General features: G+C 41.4%; 1 protein-coding gene across 2 annotated transcripts in view; it reads left to right on the plus strand.

The window, feature by feature from the left end:
- The window catches only part of ZEB2 (zinc finger E-box binding homeobox 2), a 116991-nt gene that overhangs the window by 88019 nt on the left and 3972 nt on the right, over window positions 1-25000 (plus strand). For both annotated transcript variants that reach the window (XM_030454524.1, XM_030454523.1), the window contains 6 exons: window positions 2839-2910; window positions 9242-9430; window positions 10091-10305; window positions 12830-12938; window positions 13815-15784; window positions 18169-18349. In XM_030454524.1, coding sequence (XP_030310384.1) covers window positions 2839-2910; window positions 9242-9430; window positions 10091-10305; window positions 12830-12938; window positions 13815-15784; window positions 18169-18349 — 2736 coding nt within the window. The remainder of the gene's footprint in view (window positions 1-2838; window positions 2911-9241; window positions 9431-10090; window positions 10306-12829; window positions 12939-13814; window positions 15785-18168; window positions 18350-25000) is intronic.

Here is a 25000-nt window from a genome sequence, read left to right on the forward strand (position 1 = left end):
ACAAGTGTTTTCAAAATAAATACAGTGTGTGGTTTTAGACAGACGTATTACATTTGGTCAGATGTGCTCTGGATGGTTAGGTGCTCTCCAAAAAATAAACCAGCAAAGCCCCTACTTACGATCCATTCAAATTAAATAAATGCTGAATGCCTGTTTGTGGATCCTCTGCTGCATCTGTGGATGCAGGGAACTGTCCTGCTTTTATTTTCCTGGGTGCAACACTCTTGATTTATAGAGAGCAGAAGCAGCCTTCTATCTTCATATTTATATCTCTGCAAATTAATACCGAGAGGAAGAAAATGCCATGTGTGTATATATATATTTAAATATAGCAAGTGTAATGCAGGGTCACAGATTTTAGGAAGAGGGCAGGTTTAGGTAAAGAAAAGTCATGTCAGCTGAGTGTTGCAATGCTTAAGGATAAATTATGCAACCATCAGCTAAATGAGAATAAAAAAATAGGTGAAAAACTGCAGTGTGCACTCCGGTGACCTGCCCCAAGTGAGAAGCAGTGTGGAGCCTTGGTGAGGGTTTAGTAGTTTTTGGGAAGCAACTAAACATTCTAACTTCTCTTTACCACAGAAGAAAATGACAATGAGGAAGGAAATGCAGCAGAAATCTTGAACATTACCACGATTATGCAAAAAAAAAAAAAAAAAAAAAAAAAGCTGTTAACTGTTTTCCCCTTGCTGACTGGGCAGACGTGCCCTCAGATGGAAAACTTCTGATACTTGTGACTCCTTACTACCAGAAATCACATGAGATGATCAAGGAAGAAAATCACAATAACTGTATTTATATCTAAGGCTGAACTTCTCAGAAATCCTGTACCTTGATTAAAATTTCTGGGAGGCTGCAATAAAAATATCAGATGCAAGACTGGCCCAGCAGATCAATTATCATAATTGACAACATTTTATTAATACATATTGAGCTCCTAAATGTTTTGGACGCAAGATATCCCCGTGAAAACGATCCTTAGAGAGGCAGAATGCCAGATCTGGGAAAAGAATCAAGGCTGGCTTGTCTGCTGTATGGTTTAAACAAATATTTTTCATCTGGTCTGCATATTCTATGCTTTGTACAAATTTAGCATCTGTTTGTACCTGCATATTTTAACTTAAGAGCTTTCATTAATTTTTATTTTTTTTTCAGCTTCAAAGCCATAAACATGTATATTTATACCACAGAATTGTAGGCTGGTTGTAAAGCTCTGAATTAAGTCATTCTGTGCTTTAGTTTTGATTAGAATGATACAATTAGAACCTGTTATTCTACCAACTAATTACTTGTAGAATGTGACATCTGAAGAATACTCCAAGATTACAAATTTAGGAATGAACCCAGAATGTGCTCTGTTTATATTATTCCCCTGTATCTTCAGTCAAATCATTGTCATGGAAATGGATTAATACTGGGCCAGTTTCTATCCTCATCAAAATCTTTCTCACAAAAAATGTGTAGCAAGAATTTTAATGCTTTATGTATCAATAAGCTTTTAATAGTGGGCTTTGATTTTCTTGCCAGTCTATCACTTGATTGGCCGAGTAGCATCCATCTTCCTGAATCATCATCAATTTCTGTTTGGTTCTGGGAATTTTTTTTTCCTTTTTATTTTTTTTCAGTTGTTGAACCATTTCTGGGTGCCTTTTGACATTTTTTTGTCTTACGAGTGCAGCTCAGTAAGAGATAAAAGCAGTAAAGCAGATTTTCCCCTTTAATATCTCAAATAGTAAATTCTCTCACTTAAAAAAAAAATAATGAAAAAGGCAAACTAGTGAGATTGTATGTTTGTGCGTGTCTTCACATAAAGAAAGGCTGGCATTTAAGAGAAGCTGAAAAGGTGAGAAAGAAACACTATGTATGTTTATTTTTTTGCTTGTGAAAACCCTTTGGAGAGTTAAATCTTAACCAGGCTGTATGAACGAGTACCTGTTGCACATGAACTAACAACTTAGCAGCAAGAAACCAAGTCTGAGAAGCACTCAGAGGCTGAAACACCTCAGAAAAAAAACCCCACTCTCCCCAGCCATGGAGCTGCATCCCTCCAGCCTCTCCCAAATGTTGTTTTTAACTCATTCCAAGCCCCTGGCTGCATGGAAATCAAACCGATCCGTGATAAATACAGAAGAAATCATTCTACACATACCGTGCTCATTTGCATGTGAATTAAGCCAATTTATGGCCATAAAGGACAGACTTTGTCAGCCCAGGGAGAGTGCACAGAAGATGCAAACAAATCGCAGGGACAGAGAAGAGCTGCCCACAGTTGAGAAGTTGTCACATTTCTGCACCACTTGGTATTAATATGAGCTGAGCTTCCAGTGAGGTTACCATGACGGTGGCAGCTCAGATCTGTGTGATGATAGATAAAAACAGAGATATAAAAACTTCTAGTGTCTTCCTTTCATATTTGCAGTTTCTTCCAGGTACAGATCTCACAGTGTCTGCTAGCAGATTTTTCCTCTGTATTAAAAAAAAAAAAAAGATAAAAGAGAGGAAAAAAAAAAAAATAATCCCTTTTTATGACCCGATTGCTTATTAGATTTGATATTGGGAAAAGCCCTTCATTTACTCTGAACAAATAGTTTTCTTTTCCACCACGGGCTGTCATGTTTAAAGTAAATAAGTTCTTACCCACCCAGCACCACAGAACTCATTCTGTTGTCAGAACAAAGCCATTGTACAGGGGTCCACAACAGCCCTTTTCTCTCCTGCCCTTAGCAGGATCCTCTCCCCCCACCCTCCCTTTACTACTGCCATGTGCTCCCTAGCTTTGTGTGTAAGCAATTCCATAACATGCCAATGCTAAGAAAAGTGTTTCTGCTTATTTCACAGAAGAAATGAAGGAAGATTATGACACTATGGGGCCTGAAGCCACAATTCAGACCACAGGAAACAATGGTACAGGTAAGGGACTGCGTGATCCCAGCATCCCTTTGCTCCCGTCTTGTGTAGGATTAGCTGGGCATGAAGTGACAAAACAACTTTTCTCTTGTTTTCAGTTTAACAATCAGGAAATATTTCCCTAATTCTTCCTGGGTTTTAATTCCACCCCTCTCCCCTCAAGTTTGATGACAATGCTGCAGGGACTCATTCATTGAGAGCTCTCTCTGCCTGTGCCTCATCCCCTTACTCCTTTACACTGCATCCATGTGAGCCAAGAGTTTTCAGGAGTGTGAGGAGATGTTTTCCCAGTGAGGATGATGCTGGTGTAGTTTAAAGTAGCTGGACCAATACATAGCAGTCATTTAATGAGGGTGACTGTCCAAAGAGCCTGATAACCAGGATGGGCTGCACCTTTCTTGGTAACCCCAGATTTGCCTGGTGAACACAGTCAGCTGCTTCAGAGACTGGAAAAATTTTTTCATCAAGACACACATAACCCCCTTACATAAATACACAGACACACTTTAAATGCATATTTATGAGATTATTGTGTTTCTGGCTAATCTTTTTTTTTTTATATTTTTCTCCCCCCGACATCTCTTTCTTTTCCCTGTTCTTAGAAATCAATACATTTTGTGCAACAAGAAAAGGGACAGAGATACTTAGCAGGCATCATGTCCGAGCCATCTCTTTTTTTCTTTTTTTTTTTTTTTTTTCGTTTTTTCCTCTAGCAGAATAAAACAGCAAAAGGTTTCTGTTACTATTTTACTATTTCCTAATCCAAATGTCTTCAGGAGTTTACCACGTTCTTTCCAAAGGCCAGAAGGCCCTACTCCATCTTCAGCACAGCTGAACTCCACATATCACCTGATTTTCTCCTGCATTTTGCCACAACTGGAGATGCTGCAGATAGCCCTAATTTACACAATTAAGAGTTTTCAAGTATGAGTACATTTTAATGCATTCTGTTATGAGATTTGGTTCATAGGTAATGCCCTCTAGAAATATTACTGTAAAAGGTGGTACCTAAACCTTGCAAGGATTTTATTACTCACACTTTCCTAATGCTAGTAACACCCACATAAAACCCCAATGCTCTTATTAAGTAACACAAAACATTTACTTTATAATTCTTGTGGGGGAAAATAATAAGAAAATAAAACCATCTCACAGCTTTATTCATCCATTGGATTTATTATGCATGAAAGGAGGGTGGCACCAAGGCACAGTTTATCATTACATATATTCTTAACGATGTTGCCATACAGAACTGGGTACATATATATTTTAAAAGCTTTTTTATTTCTAAGGGATGTTAATAAACCGATAAACTGTGCTTAGCACTTGGAGAAATGGGACTTTAAAAGATGTCTGATTCAGAAATAAGACTTGATGGTTATCTGAATTACCATTACCAGTGCCTTTGAGGTCCCCTATCAGTCCGTGTGACTTCCTTTGCACATATTTTCCTTACCGTAAGAGGCCTCAACTCTTTCATACTTGCAGTATGGTCTGCTCAAGGGAGAAGACTTCATGTCCTCTTAGTCCCTTCCCTTCCACTATCTGATGGTCTCTTCTGCCTGCTTGTTGCTGGCCTCCTGGCATCTCTCTGGGGGATCAGGATACTGTCCAGACCCTGCACAGCCCTGCTCCCAGCTCTGCCCAGGGTCCATAGGGTGTCCTGACTCTCCTGAAACCTGCTTTCTGGGGGAAAAGATAAGTTTGCCCCTAACTGGCTTGCTGCACTGCAAACTTGTGGTTCAAAGAGTGCTTTGCACCCAGGTGGACTGAATTTAAAAAGCAAAATCTGCTCAGGACATTGCACCTGGTAATCCCTTCCCGGAATGTCCCCTGCAAAAGTCTCAGCCTCCTCTTTGCCCTGTAATGGGCAGTTTGATCAAAAAACTGACTAGCAGGGCTGTCTTCTGCCCTGCTAGTGTTTAGTTCAGATCTTTTATCAGTGAGGCTCTCAGAACCACCTCCTTCTGTGGAAGCTGCTGCCTGAGTAGGTTGGGTAGAATGTGATGCTGCAGTCTCCACAGTCTCTCAAGGATGATGTCAGATTATTTAGTTAGATTATCACATTTGATAATTGAAATGTCTTTGACAGTCTTTTCACCCTGAGTGGAAGGTGCCAGGTGGCTGTTAGGAGCTGCAGCCTCCTTCATGCAGAGCTATAACTCCCCCAGATTGCTTGTTGAGGTGCCTCAACCATTATTTGGGAAGGAAAGGGAAGAGGTCAGTGGCTGAGGCATTAAAAATCCTTCCTACCTGTTCTGGGAAATGTTCAAAGTTTTCTTCTTTGGCCTCATTTTTTCCTCACAGGTAATAGGGTTATTTAATACTAACATTTAATGAAATAGCTGAGCTTAGGCCAAGACTCAGCCCAATGAAAGAAGTTGGAGCAGTGACTCCATCTTCAATGAGAGCAGTACCACAGTGACCTTCTGGTCTCCAAGAAGGATGTTGGGGTCTTCCTTCAGGTTAACATGGGCTCTTCCAGATAGGCCTAGAAAGTTTCTCTCACTTAAGATAATGTGCCTCTCCCTCTTGACACCAGGTCTTCCAGTGCTCCAGGACCTGGGCTGAGCACAGAGATAGGAAACATCTTTAGATTCCCTCACATACATCCAGCCAGACAAGTTGTTGAAGGTGCATGCAGCAACCGTGGTGTATTTTTAGCACCAAATTCATTGAGGAATGTCATTAGTAAAGAAAGAAAACTAAAGAAAGAAGTCTCCATTATTAAATTATTCTGTTGTCAGAATAGCCACTTTCTTAGTGGTACTTGAAGAAGAAGTCTTGTTATCCATCTATTAATCAGCTGCATTTTTATAATGAGCCATGGAGGCTTTATAGTAGAAAAGCAAAAGTGACCACTAGGGTGAACATTGCAGTCTTTAGTCCTGCTAAATCAGTTTAAATATTTCTGGGATTTCTGAAAAGGTCAGTTGACAAAATGAAGGGTTTTAAAAATGTGAATGAATTAATTAATTCCTATGGTTTATTTTATAATACCTGTTATGTTTATTACAGCTGGGATGTCTGCAGAAAATAGATTAATGAATTCCCTGTAAATGAACAGGAAAAAAAAATCCTGGTTTTGGTTACTGAAATCTGAGAAACTTTGAGTAAAGATCTCTCAATATAATTTAAAGGAGGGAAAAGAACAAAAAACCCCAAACCTTTTGAGGGAGGAAAACAGAAGTAAAACTTGGCAGGTTGGAGGACAGGCCGTTTTCAGGCTGTAATCTGTGTATACCAATGGGGGCCTCTCACTTCCTGGATAATGAAGGCTGTGGTTTTATTAGCTTTGTTTGTGATTAAGGGCAGCTATCACCATCTCACAGGACAAGTTCCCACACAAAATAACTGGTCTCCCAAGCTCCTTGAACCCCTCTCTCACTTTATCTTGAAAGGTCCTAGATGCCTCCAAAGATATCTTCCCTCAATGTGCTTGATTTTGATGTGACACGGCCACACCAGCTTTGGGAGCTGAAAATATTTCTGCTCTCCAGGCTCCAATAATTAATTAATTAAAAAAAAAAAAATTATTTAGTTGGTGAGGTCACTCGTTGTAGATCTTGATGAAGTTCTTGGCTTGCAGGAGGGGATGTGCAATGTGGGTGCAGTGTTAGTCCACGAAGAATCTGGGAGAATGACGTTCTGTATTGAAAACAAATCAGGGCATGAGAAGGGAAGCAAGCTTTCCCCCCAGAAATCAAGAGGAGAAATCTAATGGTTATCAGATGAGTCTTTTTAGTAGGGTGAGCTTCCAGCCATGTCAGAATTGTCGCTGGTGAGAACCAGCTACACATGATCACCTTTTGCTGTTTATTTTAATCTGCAATGTTGCAGCCCTGGTTGTATTGTTTCAGTTAAGAATCTGTCAGCTTTTCCACTAAATCCCCTTGTTTTCAGGGGTTTAAAATGTAGACATAAACATTTGCTTTAGCTCCCAGATTGCACGCACAGACATAGAAGCTAAATAATCCAGAGAATTAGGAAGCCAAGGCCAGTAATATCACAGCAGTCCACCCCAGCCTGTTGGATCAGCTTCCAGATAGACTTAGGGTCAGAAAGGAAGAACCTCATTTGGGTTCAAGTTTGGAACTGAAGCTTCTAATATTAACTCAAGCCTTGCTTGGCAGCTTGAATTCCCATCTTGTAAATGAAGTTGCAACCTCCAAATCCCCCAGCTAGCTGGGAGGAGATGAAGACATGGAGCCTTTCCTAGGAGCCATCCCACCCTTTCCCCTTCTTGCTGCCTTATCTCCTTTCTGGAGAAAAACTCTTTCCCTGCTTCACAGGTAGGATTTACTGGGTCCTGGCACGAATCTGGCAAAAGATAAGCTTGTTTTCCTTGGATGTGTTGATAAGCCAGGAGAAGGAGCAGAGATGGGGTAGTGTCAGGCCAGAAGGTCGATGATCTTACAACAGCTGGAAGGTCAAGGTGTAGCAAGGGGGCAAAAAGTCAGGTTTCCATTGTCAAAAGTAATACCTCAGCTTGTTTCTGATGGAAAAAAAAAATTAAAACCGTAGTCTGATGCTTCCATGCATAAGGTGTCCTTCAGTGACTGCCATTTTGTTATATATCTCTCTCAGCAACAAAATGGAGGTAAGGTATGAGGTCTTGTTCTCCATATTTGTGCTCCTTTTCTATAGATGCTGGGGTTTGATGGGAGGAGAAAAAGGAAAGCATTGCTTCTTGTGCTACTAACAAATGGTAGCAAGAGCTACAGAAGGACCACGGGAGGAGCACTGTGGTTGTGTAGTGATTCCCTACAAAACCACTTGCACTAGGAACAGAAGTTTCCTTCCAAAAAATGAGTTCTCGTGCCCTGTGCCATTTGGTCACTGTCACTAAAATGCTGCAGAGTGGTTGAAAAGCTGTTTGGCTCATACCAAAAATAGGGCATATTTGTCTCAGCCAGAGGATTGGATTTTATCAGCTAAAGGGATGAGGTTTGTACAGATGAGTACCTACTTTTATTGATGACTGTGAGATCAGTGGTCCAGGTCAGATGCTTTCAGGTCTCCAGTTGTGCACTAGTCAGAGGCCATGTCTCATTCTGAGCGCCAGCATCACCTTATATTTATGGGGGAAACAGAGGAAAAGCACTGAGACATTTCTAAACACCACAGAGCTGGTTAGTCTTTCATGTCCAGTGGTTACAAACCAGTAAAACCCCTTTGATTTCCATGAGTTTATTCCATATTACTTCCTGGAGTTAGTGAGAGTAGAATTGTGCTATATAATATTTTATTTTCACATGAACTGTAGAATAGTTTATGACATTGTCTCATTTTCTTATTTTACCTAAGGAGAAACACATTAAAATGTAATAATTCATAAGCTGTTCTTTTTGTTTATGGTCAGTTAAAAACAAGTATCTTTAATTCCCTGCCACCAACTGTGTCTTCCAAGCCTTACTCATAAGAAAGGAAAAACCATAGGAAGAAAATGATCAGCTTTTTTTTTTTTTTTCTGGTACAATGATATTAGTATTTTTCTATATTGTCCCAGAATTTTTAAGGTCTTTGCAGTGTTCATACATGGAGGCAAAAAGCTTATTTTAAGTAACAGGATGCTTTGTGGTTGAGCATACATTATGTTTCATGGACAATAAAAAATTTGCTTTACAATTAAGGAAAAGAAGGAAAACTCTTGTACAGGATGTAAAAGTGGTTTTAGGCTCCACATCCCTGTTATGGTCTGAAACATGTGGTTCTGTTTGCAGACATCTATGAAGCAATAGCTGTTTTTTTTTTAAACAACCTATTCTCCCATTTTAAGTTAATTTTTCAAGGAGGAAAAAAGAAATAAATAAAAATAAGATGTTGTGAGCAATTGTCTGCTCATGCCTGCCATGGAAAAGCAGCCCAAAGCAGGACCTGTGATGGAGGAGATGTGGCCATGTTCTTTACTACCTCCATCCACCACCTCTGATGCCAGACTGTCTGGGGGTCTGCAGGATCTGGGGGCAGCTGAGCTCAGTCCTGTAGGTCAAGTTCTGTTCATGCCAAAACCCATGGGTCTCCCAGGAGTCCCCTGAAGGTTCAGGTTCCAGAGGTGAAGGATTTACCTGCATTACCCAAGCCTCATAAACTTCTCCTGCTGCCCCGTAGAGCTCGTGTTCCTGTTAATTTAACAGCCTGCCCTCACTTCCATCCACACTGGTGGAAAGCCTGCATTAATTTTATTAGGAGCTGGAGCAGGACTGATGAGAGCAAGGATCCAGCTGCAACCCCAGCCTCGGAGCTCCAGCATGAACAAGCTCAGCCTGCAACACCAACCTCCCCGGGAAGGATGCGCTCAAACCCCCTTTCTTTTCCTTTTCTCTCATTTCAGTGAAGAACGCCAATTGCACGTCGGATTTTGAGGAATATTTCACCAAAAGGAAACTGGAGGAAGGAGACGGGCATGCAGTCAGCATAGCAGAGTACCTACAGCGCAGCGACACTGCCATTATTTACCCCGAAGCCCCTGAGGAACTGTCTCGCCTTGGCACTCCAGAGGCCAATGGGCAAGAAGAAAATGGTGAGGCTGGAATTCATTTTTAGCCAGTATCCTGACCTCGTGCAGCTGTTGCAATTATAAATGCACTGCATGCCTGGGTGTTTACCTTAAAAATTGGAGAACAGCTGCAGCGGCATGGAATTTCATGAGCAGAGATTGGGGCTGTAATTTCAGTGTATTGTGATTTTTCAGTCAGCAGATTTGTATTATTTGGTGGGGGAACTGGAGAGCTGAATTGAAACAGTTGGGAGTTTGGGAAGTTTTCATTGAGTTTTAGCACAGCAAAAGGTGGGGTGGTCGACCCGTCGCACTCTTGATGCCTTTATAAATAAATGGAAAAGCATTGGTGGGAAGGATTCGGCCAACAGCATAATGTAACGTAAGGAGCTGGGGCTGGAATGCAAATTGCCAATTGATCAGAAAAATTATTTCTTAGTTTCCCAGCCAGCAAGGCCTGCAGGAGGAGGGATGCCCATAATTAATTTCCTAGCGTGGTCCCGCGCGTCTGCCGTGGGCGTGCACGGGTGCCGGTGCCGGTTGGAAGTCCCATCCCTCCCTCTTGGGCAGCAGATTGCAACGATTCCTGTCATACCATCCCGGGCAATCAGCCCATGAGCTGCCATTGATTTGTTGACCTTTTGGCCTGCCTCTTTCTCCCCCCCTCCTCATCCCGGGTTGCAGACCTGCCACCTGGAACTCCAGATGCCTTCGCCCAACTGCTGACCTGCCCCTACTGCGACCGGGGCTACAAGCGCCTGACGTCCCTCAAGGAGCACATCAAGTACCGCCACGAGAAGAACGAGGAGAACTTCTCCTGCCCTCTCTGTAACTACACATTTGCCTACCGCACCCAGCTCGAGCGGCATATGGTGACACACAAGCCGGGGACAGATCAGGTGGGGGGCTGGTTTTAAGTGATTTCTTTCTGTAATAACCCCTTAGAGGAACGATATTGCTTTGATTGGCAATCATTATTAATTTTTCATGGCATTTTGAAGATGCAGATCTTTTAATGGTAATAGCTTTAATTGAGGTCTAAATGATTTTTTGATGGTCTCTTCTAATATGATTTAATAGTCTTATGTTCACGATCGAATGAGTGTGTTAATTTCTAATTTAGAAATTTTATTTGCACTTTAACTTGACTTTAGTTTCGTTTTTATGTTCCTCAAAAAGTGAATGAAACTGTAGCATTTTAATTATACATTATTAAACATCTCAGCAATTTTAATTCCATTTTTCACCTAGTTTTACTTTGCAGTGTTGCAAATAGGAGCTCCAAGACATACTAAAAGATCCACTAATATTTTTTCATTACTTTCCGAGTCACCTTTTCAATCACGGGAAATTACGCGTATTTGGTATAATCGTTTGTTAAACATAATTACACATTTTTAGAATCACTCTCCCTACGGTACATATAGGCTGTCATTTGTGATTGTGCCACAAACACGTGCACGGGCAAGGGCGGCGGCATCGCTCTCATTCGTCTCTGCAATAAATCAAAGCAGTTTTTTCCTCGATGGGGTGCATGTAATATTATATCAGTACCGCTTTTAAGGAAATGCTGTGGATCTCAAACAGGTGACCAGGCTTCCCTAGTCCTCTCAAGCAGGCTGGCAAGAGACCTGTGCCACAAAACTCTTGTCATACCAGCAGAAAAACTACCCCTCTCCTTGCCAGGGAATTACTGCTGAAAACCCATCTAGTGGAGGGCTGTAGTGGAAACTCAAATGGCTTGGTTAGAACTTAAATAAATAGCTGCGTGCATTGTGTCAAGTTATAAAGGCTTTGTGCTGTATTTATTTTTCTTCAAAAACTGAAAATCATGATCGGCTCTATTTCTCTTGGTAGGTTTTTCCTCAACATAAGGTAAATTCAGTGAGGCAAACAGACATCTCCTCATCACGCAATTTTTGCAATTAGCATTTTTAAGAGAACCATATATTTTGCTCGATCCTAAATCGGTATAAATGGTTCCAAAGTGATTTCTCCTACTCTTCCCTTCCTGTGGCTTTTCTGGTAGATGAACACATTTTCACATGTATTTTTCCTAACCATATCCACCATTAGGTTCTTTCTTTTGCTTCGTATCATTAAAAACACTGAGGAGAAAAAAAACAACCCTCACCATCCTGCCCAGATATTTATCCAATGCAACTGCCTGAAATTTCACATGCGAGAGCGCGCTGGTGCTGGCGCATTATGAATGGTAGCTTTGGTGTTGAAAAGTCCCCTCATTTGCTCATGGCATTTACAATTAGTAAATTAAAATGATTGTATCATATTAACAGTGGCACAACTAAAGTTTATAGTAGTCCTCAGAGGGCGATGGGGGGAGACAAAACAGCTGTTGCTGTTTGTTTATGCAACTCAGCAACATATGAGCGCGGGTCCCTCAATGGCGCGCGGCGGGCTGGGCTCTGCTTGATCTTTGAAGGTTGCTGCTGTTTGAACAAACCTCCCTGTGTCCCATGTAACACCATCTGTCTCGCCAGGAATGTGGGAAGAGGCAGCACACCCTCGCAGTTGTCATACCGTTTCGACGCTGCCTTTTTTTTTTTTTCTCCCCTCCCTTCCCCCCCTCCTCCCTTTCTTCCCCCTCCTCTGCCTCCTGCTCCTGCAATAGGCTTTTGTGTTGTGGCTGCCTACAAAAGGCTGACCTCTCCTACCTTGAGCATCCAGAGTGGTTGGCTGCAATGTTAGTAATTTTATTAAATTTTTTTTTTAATAATTTTTTTTTTTCCTCTCCAAATTCAAAGTCATGGGGCTTTTCTTGCCTGTTGCAAAAAAAAAAAAAAAGGTCAGCTGCCTTTGATTATATGTTTTATGCTACTTTTAACTTTCCCTTGCCCCTTAGAAGTGCACCAGGGGAAAACATGGCACGAAAGGTAGCTCAAGTCTTCCCTGCTGCTCTGTGATTTTAAAAAACACTTCCAACAGCAGCTCATGCTGAAGATGCAGTCACTTCTGCTTGATAATGAATTAAATCTTACACGAAATGCCACTAACGACAGTGTTTCTGTCTTTCCTACACACGCAGTAAACAGAATTTTTAAACAAGCGGAGTCCCACATGTTCAGAATCTGCTAGGAATATTAAGAGCCACAAATCTTCTTATAAAACAGTTTCTCTCATCATAAGATACCTTAAAGCAACACATTTCTGATGAGAGACTTAGGAAATAATTCTAAAGCAAATATCGAATGCTCACGTGAAAGTACTTTCTCATTTGTTTCAGTTTACTGGCAACATTTTCGATTTTTATTGCAACACTGCTGCGCCTGCAGACCTTTTGGTCCACTTGATAAATTCAGAGGCAGATTCATTTTGTGGTTTTGTAAAGCTAGAAATTCATGGTTTCTCTTGCATAAAATTCACGTTGATTTTTTTTTTTTTTTTTTTTTAATCCCCTCCTAGCACCAAATGCTGACCCAAGGAGCAGGCAACCGCAAGTTCAAATGCACTGAGTGTGGCAAGGCCTTCAAATACAAACACCATCTGAAGGAACACCTGCGAATTCACAGTGGTGAGTAGCAGAGGTGCTGGTGTGCTCATTTGCATTTTGTTTAATTAGCTGAGTTTTAAAGACTGCTTAAAATTTACACAGTTCTGCTTCTGGCTTCTTGGAGCTACTATAAGGTATTTCAGAAGTGGTATCTGAGTCATCCTCATTTATCATGCTGTTAATACCGTGGTCTCGCTGAAAGATTTGGAAATAGTAAAGCTTCCTGCAAATAATATGGATTGTTTGCTCGGCAGTTGGAGTTCAGAAGCCTTCATTCATTTCTGTGCAGTGGGACCCTGAAGAGTCCATTATATTTTCCATAACAAAAAGTCCTCCCAACTGAAATACAGCTCATATTCTCAGATAACAAATAAGCACAGAGCATCTCCTACTGAATGACTCTCCTGCTTGATGTAGCATTCGGCACACAAAATGCCACCAGGCTCTGTCCAGGCACGAAGGTCCTAACAACAGGACTCAGTTTTTCCTTTCTAGTGAAAATTCTTCTTTTTTTTCTTTTTTTCTTTGGACAAAAAAAAAAAAAAAAAAAAAAAAAAAGAAAGAAACAAACAAACAAAAAGAAAAATCAAATTTGAATAATTGTGGTTTAATTTGACACCCTTTGCCATTGATGCTTAGCTATAACTTGCACTGGTCACTCTGGAATGAATCTCACATCTCAGCAGCTGTTGCTGACCGGAGACTGTGGGTCCAAACTGACCTCAAGACCCATAGAAAGGGGAGGTTAAAGGAGTGGTGGTGTGTGGCGATATTCAGAGAAATGATATTTTCTTCACTAGTAATAAGCAGATACACAGTTGGGTATCAAATGCGATCACTTACAGTTGCAGCAGCGACAATAATAATTAACATTTGGTTTTAATTATCATTTTTTAGGTGAAAAACCATATGAGTGTCCAAACTGCAAGAAACGTTTCTCCCATTCTGGCTCCTACAGTTCCCACATCAGCAGCAAGAAGTGTATTGGTCTAATCTCTGTCAATGGCAGAATGAGAAACAATATCAAGACGGGTTCTTCTCCTAATTCTGTATCTTCCTCTCCTACTAATTCAGCCATCACACAGCTGAGAAACAAGCTGGAGAATGGCAAACCACTTAGTATGTCTGAGCAAACAGGCCTACTGAAAATTAAAACAGAACCACTAGATTTCAATGAGTACAAGGTTCTTATGGCCTCACATGGGTTTAGTGCAACTAGTCCTTTTATGAATGGTGGACTTGGAGCAACCAGCCCCTTAGGAGTTCATGCTTCTGCTCAAAGTCCAATGCAGCACTTAGGGGTAGGGATGGAAGCACCATTGCTTGGGTTTCCTGCGGTAGGCAGTAATTTAAGTGAGGTGCAGAAGGTCCTACAGATTGTGGACAACACGGTTTCCAGGCAGAAAATGGACTGCAAGGCTGAAGAGATCTCCAAGTTGAAGGTTTACCACATGAAGGATTCATGCCCTCCAGCCGAGGAACAAGGAGTTACCTCCCCCAATATTCCCCCCGTGGGTCTTCCAGTAGTAAGTCATAATGGTGCCACTAAAAGTATTATTGACTACACATTAGAGAAAGTCAATGAAGCCAAAGCTTGCCTCCAGAGCTTAACCACAGACTCGAGGAGGCAGCTCAATAACATTAAAAAAGAGAAGCTGCGAACCCTAATAGACCTGGTAACAGAAGATAAGATGATAGAGAACCATAATGTATCCACTCCATTTTCATGCCAGTTCTGTAAAGAAAGCTTTCCTGGTCCCATTCCCTTGCATCAGCATGAGCGATACCTGTGTAAAATGAACGAAGAAATCAAGGCAGTCCTTCAGCCTCACGAGAACATGGTTCCCAACAAACCTGGAGTGTTTGATAAGCAAACCCTCTTGCTGTCATCAGTACTTTCTGAGAAAGGAATGACTAGCCCCATCAACCCATACAAGGACCACATGTCTGTACTTAAGGCATATTATGCTATGAACATGGAGCCCAACTCTGATGAACTACTGAAAATTTCCATTGCTGTTGGCCTTCCTCAGGAATTCGTGAAGGAATGGTTTGAACAAAGAAAAGTCTACCAGTATTCAAGTTCCAGGTCACCATCACTGGAAAGGGCCAGTGCCAAGGTGGCGCTGGCTGCCACCAACAACACTCCCACTAAAGACTCTTTGTCAGCCAGATCTCCAATAAAGCCTGTGGACTCTATAACTTCACCATCTATAGCTGAACTCCATAACAGTGTTACTAATTGTGATACTCCTCTCAGGCTAACAAAACCTCCTCATTTTACCAATATTAAGCCAGTTGATAAATTGGACCACTCAAGGAGCAATACTCCTTCTCCTTTAAATCTTTCTTCCACATCTTCTAAAAACTCCCACAGTAGTTCTTACACTCCAAACAGTTTCTCTTCTGAGGAGCTTCAGGCTGAGCCTTTGGACTTGTCTTTACCAAAACAAATGAAGGAACCCAAAAGTATTATAGCCACAAAGAACAAAACTAAATCTAATAGTGTAAATTTAGAACACAACAGCGTTTCTTCATCATCTGAAAACTCAGATGAGCCACTGAACTTGACTTTTATCAAGAAGGAGTTTTCTAATTCAAATAATCTGGATAAAAGCACTAACCCAGTATTTGGTATGAACCCATTTAGTGCCAAACCTTTATACACAACACTTCCGCCGCAGAGCGCATTTCCCCCAGCCACTTTTATGCCACCAGTCCAGACCAGTATTCCTGGGCTGCGACCCTACCCAGGACTAGATCAGATGAGCTTCCTACCACATATGGCCTACACTTACCCAACTGGAGCAGCTACTTTTGCTGATATGCAGCAAAGGAGAAAGTACCAGCGGAAACAAGGATTTCAGGTAAATTGTTGCAACTCTTTTTCTTTTGAAAGGTTAAAACTTAGTATTTTGTGATGTGTCCTCTTACAGAAGAAAAAGCCCATTTATACTGAGCATTTCTGTCAAAATTAGCAGGGTGGGGCTTAGTCTGAACTTGCAAAAATACAATGGGGTAGGAGAACAAATTGCAATTACCTTAAGAGTACTTCTGCTTGGGTTCAGAAGCAGTATCAATACCTTTGAATAGGTATAATGCTCATGCTGTGAAGAGTTCAGTCATTCCCTATGAGAACTGTGTCTAAATAATAATAATGTTAATGAAAAGTCCCATCCTGAAATAAATTGCAAAAGAAAATTAAAAAAAAAGGAGATTTTGTAGGGAAACCGATCTCTTCAGGGCTCCCCTCAAAGTGAGCATAACTGCATTGCATCATGGGGAAAAAGAGCAGTAGGAGAATTTGGGGGAGTCATCATTGAAATCCTCAAAGCTTTCTTATCCATGTTTTTTTTTGAATTACTGGTGCACTGTGCATGGGAAAGGTATTCTTTCTTCTCATGAATGTCTGGGTGATGATAAACATTGATGTGTTGCTTCATCACAACCCTTTCCTTCAGCCCACCTACTGCCCTTTCCTGCCCACCAGTCCTTTAATCCCCACCAGTCATCTGGAACAGCTTCGGAAGAAAAAAAAACAACCCCAGAGAGATTAAACAAAATTATTTAGGAGAGGTACCAGATAGGGCCCTTAATCTCAGACAAAGTCTTTCAGTGGACACCTAATCTGGGTCAGCACTTCTTCGTGCCTGGGTTAAACCTTTAATCCTTTTCCCGGGTCGTCCCAGAGTCAATGCATGAGTGGCAAAGGATTTCACCCCTTGCACGCCTCCAGCAAAGGGCTGCTCTGCACAAGTCATCTCCTTTTATACCTTTTTTCTGGGCATATTCAGATCTATAGTACAGAGTTTAGTCAAATGAGATTAACTGATTATAGATTAATAATTTTTTTGTGTGCGTGCGTGTTCCCCTATGTCCTATTACAGTCTATTAGTAATTTTACTGAGTAGTAAAATGTTTTATAGTTTCAAATGTGAAAATCAGGTATGGTTTTACATTCCAGGCTGTAATCCCTCTTTGCACAATAGGAGCATAAATAGCACTGCACCTCCATAACAGCTGTTCCACTATTCCAATTTACAGTACATCTGCCCTCTTTGTAAATGTATTTAAGCCTATTTAATCTTCTCTAATATTAATTAGTGCAAACCTAGTCTAAGAAAACCAAACTGTGTGATAGCAAATGGAAATGTATGTTATCATGCAAGTTTGCACTCTCTTTGGATCAAGACAAAATAAATATCAAGAAATTTAATAATTTACTGATCCACATTCATTATTGCTTAATGCTGAAGGCTGTTTTAACATAGATAGAACATTGATAAAAAGTGTTATTAATATTCCCTATTTCAAATTACAAAATTAAATATAAAAATATGGCTTGAGGCCTTTAGTCGGCAGACATACATTTAAATGGATTGCATAATAATAACAGTTATACCTAAATATAAAATTCAATTAAAACCTTTTACAGATACAGAATATATCCACACTACCGAGTTTCGAGATGAATGATCTCTTAGCTGTTGCTTGCACCCACCTCTGTCAGGTGTTAAGATACTTTCTGCCACCCATGGAAAGCCTCCCCTTTGCATTTTCCACTCCTTGAAAATATTTACTTCTCACGTTATCACATGAGTACTGTTTGCTTGTGTAAGTCGTATTATTGCAGAGTGGTCAAAGACAAAGTTGACTGGAAACAGGCTCCTCATTATTTCCTTAGTTCCCATCAGCTGTAGAATCACAGAATGGGTTGGAAGGGACCTTTAAAGCTCCTCTAGTCCAACCCCCCTAGTGGACACGTCCACTAGATCAGGTTGCTCAGAAACCCATCCAACCTGACCTTGACTGTTTCCAGGGATGGGGCATCTCCCACGTCTCTGATCAACCTGCTCCAGCGCCTCACCACTCTCAGCATAAAAAATTTCATCTTAATACCTAATGTAAATCTCCCCTCTTTTAGTTTAAAACTATCCCCCCTTAGCAACAGGCCCTGCTAAGAAATCTGACCCCATCTTTCTTATAAATCCCCCTTTAAGTACTGAAAGGCCACCAGATCTCCCTGGAACCTTCTCAAGGTTGAACAACCCCAACTCTCTCAGTCTTTCTCCATAGGAGAGGTGTTCCAGCTCCTGGGTCCTTTTTATGGCTTTGCAGTTTTATTACCAGTGGGTTCCTAAGCTAAGGAACTTTTTTATGTCATGATTTTAACTTTTCTGGGGTGGTTGGTTCCTCTGTGGGAAGAAGCAGTGTTGGTAGCTGGCGTTGCTGACGGGTGGTTCCCTCACAGGGAGAATTGCTTGATGGAACCCCAGACTACATGTCCGGCCTCGACGACATGACGGACTCCGACTCCTGTCTGTCCCGAAAGAAGATCAAGAAGACAGAAAGTGGCATGTACGCATGTGACTTATGTGACAAGACATTCCAGAAGAGCAGTTCCCTGCTGCGACACAAATACGAGCACACAGGTAGAGCGGCCACGCGCGCCAAGGGGAGGGTTGAAGTCCTTGCTGTGCCCTTCACGGTCTTTCGTGAGCACACTTGTACAGTGAATGGTTTGGTAGGTGCTGAAGGGGAAGAAATAGTATCTTTCGCTCAGTTCAACTTATTAATTTTATTTTTTTTTAAAGAAAATGGTTACTCCTTGTGAAAGGACTGCTGGATGTGTTGGGGTGAATCTCAGCAGGTTCTAAGCGAGTCACCATGCTGAGCAGGCTGGCAGTCGTGGTGCTCAGCATCTCACAGGATGAGCCCTTGCCAACAAGACTGTCCCAAGCACTAGGGAAGGAGTGCAGCTTGGTCAACACAAAGTCTGGCACGGGAAGGAAGGGTGACAGCATATTTCTGGTTTCTTAGGCACTATCTGACCCCGCGCCGTTTAACCCAATAGAAAAACTTCCCCTGACGTTAGCAGGGCAAGAGCTGGCTCTGGCCAAGTTATCTCAAAGCAAACAGCTCACTGGGGTTGCTCTCACCAAGATTTTGCACACCAGAAGTGCAGTCAGGTTGCATTTTGCTTTTTTTACTTCTCAGTGAATGCCCGGGGATGGTTTCCTTCTTTCCCAAGTAGGAACTGATTTTTTTCCTAGGTCAAGGAAGCTTGCCAAAACTCACTGTGGACTGTCAGCTTAAAAGAATATTTTTGGTTTGAAAAAGACCCTCCATCAATATTAGGCTGGCCATGGCTCCCTTTGCAGGCAGTGCTCCCTCCCCACCATCAGTGAGGAGAGGCACCAGCCCAGAGGTGGACGCATCAGCTCAGCATGTTTTAGTTAGGGGAAAAGGGGACCGGAGGTCCTTTAATAATAGAGATATCAAGTTATGTTAGACAAAGGGTATGTGAATTATCATGTGAATTATTGTGCAGCAAGACATAAACCAAACTCCAACTTCCTAGAGTTAGAAAAAGCTTACTCAGGAGGAAACTTTTCTTAACTTTGAAAGCTGAGTCCTACTTCAGGAAATGAAGCAAGTCACATCATCCTTCAATCTCACCATGTGACGGTAAAGAACTTATACCTTTCTATTAATACATCTTCCAGGCTGCACATAACCATTTGGCATTTCACATAAGTGATCGTGGGCCTTTAAAAAAAAAAAAAAAAAGTTTCTTTGTTATTTTTCCTCCTTATTCTTTTCTTCCAAAATTTAGCTAATAGCACCCAGGAAGACTGAAAAAAAACGCAGTTAAAATATATGTAGGATTAGAAAAGAAGATTAAAAGAAACATTTTTTACTAGATCAACTAGTTGACTGGTGGAATGTGCTTCTCACTATATTATTCATATCAAATTGCTTATTCAGTAGAAGAAGCTTTTGAAGGCTTTACATCCCTGCACCTTGCCTCTCCTGAATGATTTTATTACAGCCATCTGCAAACATTATGGTTTACTACACTACTACTGTAAAGCTCTTATGTTAGAACTGGCCTTCATATATATTGGGATCTGGACATATGGTTGAATCCCATAAAGATGGTAGTCCATAAGATCGACAGACATATGGTTGAAAGGCTGAAAATTTGACAAGCTGAAATGTGTACAATCACCTTGATTTGCAAAATAAACTGCATTTGCAAAAGCAAGAAATATGTTCTGGGCCTTAAGTAGCACAGGAACCTACTGTCTCAAAAAATGCCCTATGGCTGTGGTGTAGGACTTTTCTCCTTCTTTGCTCTTGTCCCTTTCAGCTTCTGAACTCTACGTCCAACAGTTTTATGGGATTCAGTCTTATGATCCAAAACATGTATTGGTGTCATATTTAATAAGCTAGAACACATCAGCAAGCTTGAGGAGACAGGAAGGATGATCTTGTGGGCAGAGGTGCCGAAAGCACCGTGCTCTTTTCTGATTTCCTCTGCAAATTTCAGCAAATTGCTTCATCTTTCTCTCACCTTCACCCATCTCTGAACTCCGAGGGAAATGATACCAGCCTGCCTTCCCTGAGTGTTTTAAATCTTAATTCATGCAGGCTGAAATCCTGTGATGGAACTCGTTAGATAAAGTGTGAAGTATTATTAAGGAGGCATTTGCTTGTATGGAGCCTCAGCGCATCACGCGAAGGTTTGATCGAGGTGGTTGGGAGCTCTGGAGACCTTGGCTGGGCTGGTCTCCATAACTCATTCACAGCCTTCAGAAGGCACATTGCACGTGGACTTTGGCTAATGGCTTTGCTTGCATCTTAAGTGAATTGCAAATTAGTTTGATAGTTTTGGAAAAAGCTGGTACTTGCATTAGTAGTACAGGTGTGAACCTGTACTCTGTGTTCAGTGAAAGGAAGGGAGTGATAAGTTCATGCCACCTTCTGTGTTTGGGGCCAGTGTAAGAGTAGGGCCACTTTTTTTTAATCACCTTTTTGAAAAAGAGAGCTTCTTTTCTGAGGGGGCTGCTGTTTTCTGGCCAGCTGATCAGGATCAGTTGTTATTTCATTAAAAATGTGTTTTCAGAGGAATTGGAACACTTCCTGTCTTTCCTGGAGAAGCACAAATAGTGGATGTTGTGTACACCGATGTCCTTTTTCCTATGGAAAAAAAATTATGTGCTTGTTTAGGTTTTTTTTTTCTGATATTTAAGCAATCAGAGTTTTCTTTGTCACTGCTTCTCATAGTCCACATACCTATTGCAACCAAGGCTAGAATGAGGATTAAAAAAGTCAGATAGAGGCCACGTTCTTGCTAAACATGTAGCCCAGAGAAATAATTTGCAGCAAAAAATAACAGGTAATAAATAATTAGATGAGCTGCCATAATCATGTGCAAGCACCAACTGTTGTAAAGGAGAAAACAGGAATGTTGTAGGTATTGAGCTGAGTTTCATCCCAGGGCAGTAAAAAGAACGGGATTTGGCCAGTTCTTTGTGTCAACCCGAGAATTTTTAGTAGGACCGTGGGGCTGCAGATCAAGGAGCTTCGTGTTTACCTCCACAGCTTGAGCACAGTGGAAAATGAGGTCCAAATTTCACAATCTGTAATTTTTAATTTGTGCAGTATTAGTGGTTTTCTGCAGTAGCTTCTATCTTCATGTGGAGAGGGAAAATTTCTTGCATTACTGCAATGAGTGAATTGCACTGGTGCAATCTGAAATTCAGTGTAGAGGCCACTGGTTGCTGCAGGATGAAATCCTGCCAAGTTAATTTTGGGATGCTCTTTGATTTTAAGAGAAGCTATGTGCACATTTTAGTCTGAGCTTCACAAGATCCCATTTCTTTAAAACCAGTGTACACAGCACTACAACAGGGGTGCAGAGCATGGCAGAGAGAGCAGTGCTCAATTTTCCTGTGAAGTCTTATGATCTCATCCTAACTTTGGTCAGGCCAAAACTGATTGAGCAGATACTGCATGTGCCTAACCTCAGATTTCTCCAAGCTGCTCAGCTCAAGGTTTGAGACACTTTTCTCACCAGGGGTGAAGAAGGTGGTTGACTTCATGGCAAGGCATCGGTGCCTGTTGGCAAAGAAAAAAAATCTTTGCATTGCAGATGAGGAGGGAAAGGAGTAATGAATAGGAGAGCAAAAAAGAATGAATCACCTAAGAAATATAGAAATATGCTGAATCCTGGGTAGTGACTGAGCCCCCCTTGGTTATCAGTGCTGGGCTGATTCAGGAGTAAGGTGCAGATCAGTGTTCTGCCCATGTCTGCCACACACCAGCTTTGTTGTAGCGTCACAAGGAAACCTCCAGCCCGCCTGTTCTGCAACAAAAGCTGGAAACAGTTTTTCAGAATCCTACCTAGAAATTTTAAATCCTTTCATTGTTGTTCTATATTACATCATATTCTATTTTATTACTTGTGTGGGCTGCCGAGGGCCTCATAGCTGTGCTAGTTCTTTCATCCTTTCCTTTTCCACTGTATATTTTATTAAGACCTCTTTTTTATTTTTGTAGCTTTCATGCTGATGCAAGCACTAGTTTTATTTCCAGATTGATTCTGTAAACTAAATATTGTTCTTGAGCCTGGTAGCAAATCAGCTCTTTCTGGCTAGTATTTTGAATTCCCAGCTCAGGAGTTTTCTTTATTTAGAGCTTGATTCATAAAAAATTTACATGCTATTTAAAGGTTTTTTTTTTTCTTGCTTTACTCTGATACAAGTTTAGAATTGCCCATTTTACACTCAAGTGAAGAAAAAAAAGAAAAGGATATGCTTTTAAAATTTGTTTGGTAGACAGGGCCTCCTATTCAAAAAGGAACAGGTGCAGCTTGGGCAATTAAATATAAATTGCATTTATCTTCCACCTTTGACCGCATCACTGTGCTCTGGCCACTAATCCATCTCCATTGGGACTACATCTAACATCCAAACCCCCAAGCAGCTTCAAAAGACCTCCCTGTCATAAAAATGTTTCCCTCTTTCCTCCAAAGATTGGGGTCCCTGTTTGTCCCCCTCTCACAGAAGAAAAACCCACTCACCTTATGCCAAGGGTGGGTGACATTTAGGCTGGGACCAGTGGACTGGTTATGATCTGATGTCTCGTGACTTTCATATCACTGCAAATGGGAAACATGGACCATTTAAGAGACTTCTAGCCCAGGAAGATTCAGAGATACTTACTGCTAGAGACTTTTTTCTGTTGTTTTAACAGAAATACAGTTTTAGAGACTTTGAAAACAGATTAGTTGCAATTTCCCCTCTGTACATTGAGCGCTGGTCCCTGCGGGGACCTCTCTTTGCAGATGGTGGAGTACAAAATAAGCCCCAACATTTCCTTTAGATGTGTGAGAGAGATTTATCATTTGGTTTCACTGCAAAACACAGCAACTACCTCAGGCACACAAGTGTTTCATGAGCCCTCCTTTCAGCTGGGTACCTCCCTTCTAACTCCATCTCCCATGGGTGACACAGAATGGGTAAAACCTGTCAGGTGGGAGGTTCAAACCTGCTTCTTCTTGACCTGTCTCTACTCTACTGATGTTATAACACTACATGACAATGTGTGTAAGCTGAGAAAGCTGCTGAGACTACCTACAATTGTAGGTCCTTCCCATTAACCTACAGTTGTAGGTTCTTCCCATCCACCTACAAATGTAGACTTTCCCCCATCTTTAGTGCGAAATAACCTATTTCAGCTTTATTTTATGGCCTACCAATGCGTTGTAGGGATTAGGATTGCTGAAATACTGGCTTTTGCACATGGGGGAAAAAAAAAAGGGAATTGTTCCGCAAATGTTCGGAAACTTGATCCATTTAAAAACATTTTTCAATTAGTGTTGTAACAGCTGCACGCTGTGCACTGCTAAGGTATGTAGTGTGGGGTCTGAACAAAGAACTTTGCTCAAGCTGTCATGTTCCCTCAGATCAAAATGGAGTCCTTGATATGGATGTGGTAGACTAAATAGCTCTAGTGTAGCCTTTTTAGTAATAATACAAATTAATATGAAAATATGAAGCATTTAATCTTCTTGCTTCTAAATTAATTAATAAAATATGGATGATTCCCTGCCAGGTTACCTCTGTGCTGGCTGTGGGGAGGCCCCAGGTAGTATGAGTGCAGTGTTGTGTGAAAGCCACATGCAAAGGATGAGCAAAGCTGGCAAAGGACTGAGGGATGAGCACATCACCCAGCCTTGGGGAAGGGTATGTGGAAGCCAGGCTGGATAAGGAGCAGCAGAGGTGGTTGACTTATGTCTGAGGAGATGAAAAGTGCTGGGTTACTGGATGGAGCAGGGTGAGAAGAGTGTAGTGGGCATCAAATATAGTGTGCATCAGAATTACCAGGAAGTTTGGAGTCACGGAGAAGGAGCAGATGTGGAGAAGTGGAACAAGACAAAGGTTGAGCTCACCAGTGTTAGGGAAAAGTAAGTCAGAGGGAGGGACTGACACAGCGTGGGAAGTTCAGCAAGGAGGACGCAAGAAAAGGTGCTGAGGTCTACAAGGTAGAAAATTAGCAAGTATAGAGATTCTGGTGAAGGGAGGGTAGCTTGTTGCTCTGGGTGGGCTCAACAGGACAGCTGGGATGAGGCAGGGATGCAGGCAGGAGTATCTGGAGCATCCAGCTGGGTTGTTGGTAGCGTTGGGAAAGCTTCCACCTTACCCAGAAGGGTTATCTTCTGTCAGCACTGGGGTCTGAAGAGGGCTTAGGTCAAGATCTCTAAGCTAATTTTAGTAAATGACTTGATTGTGCTGAAATCACCCCAGCTAAGGCTGTGGGATTCCCCTTTGTTGGCAAAACTTGTGCTCCAAATGATAGGTAGTCACCTCCCAGCTCTGTATTCCGTGCTGGAGGTTCAAAGGCTGGAGGTCAGACCTGGAGGTTTAAAGCCAAAATATGCATACAGCTCAAAGCCCAGAGGTTTCTTCAAGCTTGACTTTTAACCAACATGTTGAACTGGCAGAAATGCATATTTAGGAAACAGATCATAAAAGCAGTGCTGCTATAATTCAATATATCAAACTTGAATTTTTAATTTCGCTGTGAAGGAAAAAAAAAAAAAAAAAAAAAAAAAAGAAACCCTGTGTGTGTGCAAGCTTAGGAAATTCTCATACAAAGAAATGTAGTTTGAGTCCCAGTTTCCAGGCATCCACTAATTTCCCTGTCACTTTGGTTATTCTATCTGGGGTTTCTCCTCTATTTTCCTTCCTGCCAGATCTCCCCTTCATTTCATAACACACAATTTTTGGCTTCCT

Source organism: Calypte anna, chromosome 7 (assembly GCF_003957555.1).
Source record: "Calypte anna isolate BGI_N300 chromosome 7, bCalAnn1_v1.p, whole genome shotgun sequence".
Lineage (NCBI taxonomy): Eukaryota > Metazoa > Chordata > Aves > Apodiformes > Trochilidae > Calypte > Calypte anna.